The following is a 5,435-nucleotide window of genomic DNA, read 5'->3' on the forward strand; positions in this document are numbered from 1 at the left end:
CAGTTTTGCTTCAGTTTCTAAATATTTAGTTCTAGCTTGTAATTACCCAGTTTTAATTCTTTCAAAATTTGTTTTAGGTTGAAGACTAGGCTTTAATTTTGTTTTGAATTCATAGTTGCTCGTAGAAATTATTTTCTTTTATTCTTGATTTTGTTTCACTTATTAATAGTTCTATTTTAGTTTTGAGCATTAGTAATTGTATTAGCTTGCTTATCCTGCTACAGCCTTAGGTTTCTTATTTCCCTTCGGTTTTCTTCCCTTATAGGTTTTGTTTAGGAATTTTGTTTCAGATAGTTTCTAGGATTGTTTAGGATAAATTCTTTCTAACAGTTTCTGTAAATACAACTAAGTGATTGTTTCTTTTATTCTTCTGATTTTTCTTATCTGTTTTAGCTTTTTACACTAGATTGACGTTCTGTTTTTAGCTTAACTAGATTGTCTTAGCTGCATATATTAATGGGACTAGGTTTGCTGAGCTTTAATGTGACTAAAAAGCTGTTCAATAGGGGTGAAAGAAGATTTTTCTCACCAAACATTTCCTTAGATTCACATACTAATTTTTTTGGTAAGAAAAATAAAGAAATAATAACAAAAACAAAACCACAAATACTGCAATAAATAAATGAAAAAAAACACTAAAAGGATTAAAGTAAATTCAAATATATTAAGATAAAAGAACATCCAAGATAGGTGATGTTCTTGGAAAGAGTACATAACTTACTCTTCTTACTAAACACAAACACTGACAAAAACAAACTCCACATAAGCAAATAAGGCTAACTCAATACATTATTATTGCGAAAGTGAACCTGTATTGAGTAATTCATCAAAGATATCCAAGTTACTCACTTAAGACATTTTGATCATAGAGAACTTGGAAGTTGAGTCTCTTAAGCCACACAGAATGAAGGATCATGTGAAACACATCAAATCGCTTGGGAGGAGAATGTACTTCAAAGTGTTTTCTAATTTGTTTCACTCGTCTCTGCATTCTTATGTATTGTCTTGGAGAAATACTCTTCAAGATCTCCTTCAAGTTTGGAATGTCCTTCACTGAAACCTCAACTGAAAATGACTTCCAGTTCAAAACATCACTGAAAGGAGGAACATAGTGCTCCGAAATCAGCACAGGAACACACCCACTGTAAATTGCCTCCACCACTCTAGCGCTAGCCATGTCAGACCCACTTGGACAAAGGCAAAACTTGCTCTTCCTCATCATCTCATGGTAAGAAATACTCTCTTCCAGATGCTTCTGAACCTGAATATCTTCATCCTTGTTTTCCCAATGCTTAAGAAGAACTGGAATGACGGGCCCCTGAACTTCCCCAGCAAAGAAAGCCAAAACTGAAAGTTTAGGTGCAGATGGCCCACCAATGAAGCTGTTTGTTGAACTGGTTTTGAGATTAATTTCAGGAAATGAAACATCTTTTGCAGGGTTAAATCCTTCAGCTGTGTTGGCATTACAAAGTACTCGAATAGAGTTCTTGAGCGTATCAGGTAAGGATAATGATGTCCCTCGGCACTAAACAAACACAAAGATGAACAGATGCATGTAATCAATTAATAATAATAATCAAATGTAATGAAATTTTAAGTCTAAATATTTATGCCTTTTAGTTTACCATGTCATGACAAGCAAGGGTGAAGTGATCTGCTCCAAGACTTCGATTCCAATAAGGATATCTTGCAGCAATGACATTGACATAATCTGTCACAATGTTTCTTTGGGGACTAGATTCTTGTGAGACTCTTTCGTATCCATATCGAAGCCCCGTTACTACGCTGAAAGGGAGGAAAAACACATGTGCTTTCTCCGGATCTTTAGTTCGAAAATGGTCATTCTTTTCAATAGCATGCATGAAGTTACCCTCCATGGAGTATATACTTTTGCATGGTGGATTGAGGAAAATTCGAGGCTCCCCTTCTCCATACACAAATACTTTGAACTGTTTCTCCATTTCTAAGTAGCTCCTGTCATAGCAAGTTTTTAAGAAGAGAGTGATTAATGAGTAATTTGCTATGAACAATGAGTCATTACAATCATGAATGCATGGAAATAATTGTACCTGTGAAAGGCCTTAGCATTCAGATACACTGGACCTATGGGAACATAATCTGAATCTTGTGTTCTATTTCCATTTCTGGCTTCTCTGATTGCAGCTCGAGCTTTTGCTAAACCAATTTCGGTTTTTTCTATGATGTTTGACTTTATGGTTTGCTCCAGTAGTAGGTGATGTTCACTAGTTTCGTTCACATATGGTTCATTGAACGAAGGTTTGGAGACATTGAATCCTCTGGTTTCATTCTGTTCAAACAACACAAGTGAGTGATTTAATTAAACTATCAAATATTCATATTTCAATTTCCAGAATTATCTAAAAGTTGATATAAAGCTTAAAAAAAAAGTTAATAAAGTGTTATATGTATGGCTTAGATTTAATGAATTAATGTTTCTTTTAGAATGTTAAAACATTCTGATAAAAAAAAGAGTATGTTAAAAGTAAATATATGATAGTTGAGTTAAAAACATTTTAATCCATTAAAATTCCTCTTTTACCATTTTAAAGTGTGGTAAATAATAATATTGCTTTTTTTAATTAACTAAATTAATATTTTAATTTTTTAAAATCACTTGAAATTCACATTTAGTTATTTTAATGGATTGATATTATAAAAAATAGTTCAAGAGATTAAATTTTAATTTGTTAAAATTGATAATTATATAAGTGTGTTATTCTAAATTAATATTTAAGTTTTGAAAAGTTTTTTAATACATTTTCAGACACTTGAGACAATTTATAAACTTTGAGATTTGAGAAAAAATATAATTGAGAATAAAATTTATATTCGCATTGATTTTAATTTCATTTTTAACACATTGTTCTTTTATATAAGTTATTAAAAAAATTATAAAAGTTTTCAAATAAATAAATATAGGTGAATATTTTAATATATCATCTATTCATAATATCAACTTTCCCTCAAAGCTTACATATATAAATTTCAATACAAATTAGGTATATTTTTCAATAATTTTAAATATACTATGAGTACAACATAATTAATTATAAAATGATTTTCAAAAGACATATTCATAAATATTTACTAGTTATCAATTAATTCTATAAACATATAATTTTATATTTTAGCATAATAAAAGAATTGATTTTTTTTAAATTTTTAATTTGAAAAATTAATCACACCAAATTCACTCTTGAAAAAAAAATAAAAAGCATAATAAAAAAATAATTTTCATAAATTTAAAATATTTTAGAATATTTATAAATTTATCTACACTTCTTATTATAAAATATAAAAGTATTAAATATTTATCTTACATTTTAAGACATTAAATATATTTTTATAAAATAATATTAAAAATATTTATAAAAGTTTGTATAACATATAATTGTTATGTACACAATCCCAAAGGTCTACAAAATTTAAACCAAAATGTAGAATTATATATATAATTTATCCGTAATAAAATTACAAAAATCAATATAAATTAACATACAAAATTTTGGTTTGTTTTAAATTTTATATTAAATTAGAACTGAACAAAACAAAGTCACCGTAAAATAGACCAGTACATAAAAACTAATTTTCCATAAGTCAACTCTTTCACATGCAAAGAAATAGTTGGCAGCAGCTGCATTAAATCTACATCATTAAAGCAACTGCAATAGTGTATGACAATAACTATTAATGTTAGCAGCACAAATATGAAAAGTCTCACAACTCACCAGAAAGTATTATTTTTTAAGCATAGCATTGCCATTTTTTTTTATTATTAATATTAATTAAAAATTGAAAAATTGAGAGGTTAAAGAAACAGGTGACATATATATATTAATCACTTCATATATTACATTATAATTATTAAAAAAATAAATTACATTGAATTTTCATCTAATTAAAAAGATCCATTTTATTATCTAGTTTTTCTTGCACATGCATGCATGAAAAAAAAAATAGTGTTGTGTGTATTTAATCAGTGACTTTTTTTTAGAAAATTATTTATCCTTTCAAACATATACTTTTCCAATTATCTAATGTGTTAAAGTAGTTTTGTCTTGAGATATTTTTAGTTAAAGCAGTAGATAATTAAATGAATAGAAAAGCAAACAACTCAAAGAAATTGGTTGAGTATTATGATAATGATTTAAAAAATTGCATGAAAGAAAATGAGCATATATAGTGAAAGATTGAAAAGAGAAAAATAAGAAAAGAAGTGAGGTCTTACAGATTGATGAAGTTGAGTTTCGAAGGTAGGAGGAGACAGAACATAAGATCCTGTATCTGTTTGATTACAGTTTACAACGAAACTCCATCTGCAATTGTGTGAATTCTTCGCAGTGGCCATCAATATAAGCACGAACAGAGGCACTACAAATATCGCTAGCTTTATCATATGAAGGTCTTCCTCTGAAATCCACCATGCACAGTTCCATTTTCCACTACTCATTATTTCCGATAACTCAACTATCTCTGTGGAACAAAACCACATCGCAACGTCTCTATTTATCGACCACAAAACCTCTTCCTTCATACAACAGCTGTCTCAGATTCTTTACCACACCAGTTACATTTGATCGTAGCAGAAGATTTGTTCGCATGCAACTGTTCCGTCTTGTCTCTTTCTCACAAAATTCTGAAACATTTATTAAAGAAAACTTGGAATCCAAAGTTGTTTAGTATTATTTAATGTAATTTTGAGCTAATATTAGAGAGTGAAAATTCAGTTTTAAAGTTTGAAAAGATAGATGAGTTTCATTGAAAATTATATTGAAACAATTTCATTGACAAAATATATAATATTCAATTTTGTTCTATATAATTAAATTATCTACTCCAATTAAAAGTATGTTTGATATGATTTTTAATTAGTTTATCTAATGGACTTTTAATACTAACAATTTTTTAAAGTTAGAACCATAAAAAATATTGTTTAAGAATACAGTTTTCTTAGTTAAGTGTAACCTTTGTATGAGTAAAAGAATCTTATATTAAGATTTTTTTTATATTTTTTTTCGCGTATCATTTTTGTATGTATTATTTTCTTAACGTGTCATTTGATTATTGAAGTAAAGAATTAAGCAACATGCATTTAGTGATCAAAAAGAGAATTCAGATTTTTTTTAATGCATTTATTGTTTCTTTCTTCGTCCCAGCATATGATCTTTCATGCATTGGTCAATTTTCGTATCAAATATATTCTTATGAGAAATATGTATGTTACTAATTATTAATTTTTTTTTAATAAATTTTAAATAATTTATTTCAAATATTAAAAATTTAATATAATAGTGAAGTAAAAGAATATCAAATTTAATTTAGCCCATTAACGCGCTGGTCTTGTTACGACCCAACATTGTCTTGTTACGGCCATATAAAAGTCACTCAACCTTTGGCCAATGTAGACATAAAGC

At 28.0% G+C, this 5,435-nt stretch overlaps 1 protein-coding gene across 1 annotated transcript; it reads right to left on the minus strand.

Annotated features, from left to right (window-relative positions):
• Positions 1-654: 654 nt before the first annotated feature.
• Positions 655-4,594, minus strand: LOC106771111 (probable glycosyltransferase At5g03795). The gene is made up of 4 exons (XM_014657017.2): positions 4,250-4,594; positions 2,070-2,308; positions 1,626-1,974; positions 655-1,525 (listed from the first exon to the last, which is right to left on the minus strand). The coding sequence occupies exons 1-4, from the start codon at positions 4,553-4,555 to the stop codon at positions 842-844; spliced, it is 1,578 nt and encodes a 525-aa protein (XP_014512503.2). The 5' UTR covers positions 4,556-4,594; the 3' UTR covers positions 655-841.
• Positions 4,595-5,435: the final 841 nt, after the last annotated feature.

Source organism: Vigna radiata, chromosome 8 (assembly GCF_000741045.1).
Source record: "Vigna radiata var. radiata cultivar VC1973A chromosome 8, Vradiata_ver6, whole genome shotgun sequence".
Taxonomy (NCBI): domain Eukaryota; kingdom Viridiplantae; phylum Streptophyta; class Magnoliopsida; order Fabales; family Fabaceae; genus Vigna; species Vigna radiata.

Bases quoted from the DNA above. Each gene is read 5' to 3' on its own strand.
- LOC106771111 (XM_014657017.2), bottom strand. From the start codon at position 4,555: ATGAAGGAAGAGGTTTTGTGGTCGATAAATAGAGACGTTGCGATGTGG. The intron at 2,309-4,249 runs GTAAGACCTCAC...TTGTTTGAACAG, and splicing joins AAACTCAACTTCATCAATCT to AATGAAACCAGAGGATTCAA. The intron at 1,526-1,625 runs GTAAACTAAAAG...GTGTTTGTTTAG, and splicing joins CCCTTGCTTGTCATGACATG to TGCCGAGGGACATCATTATC.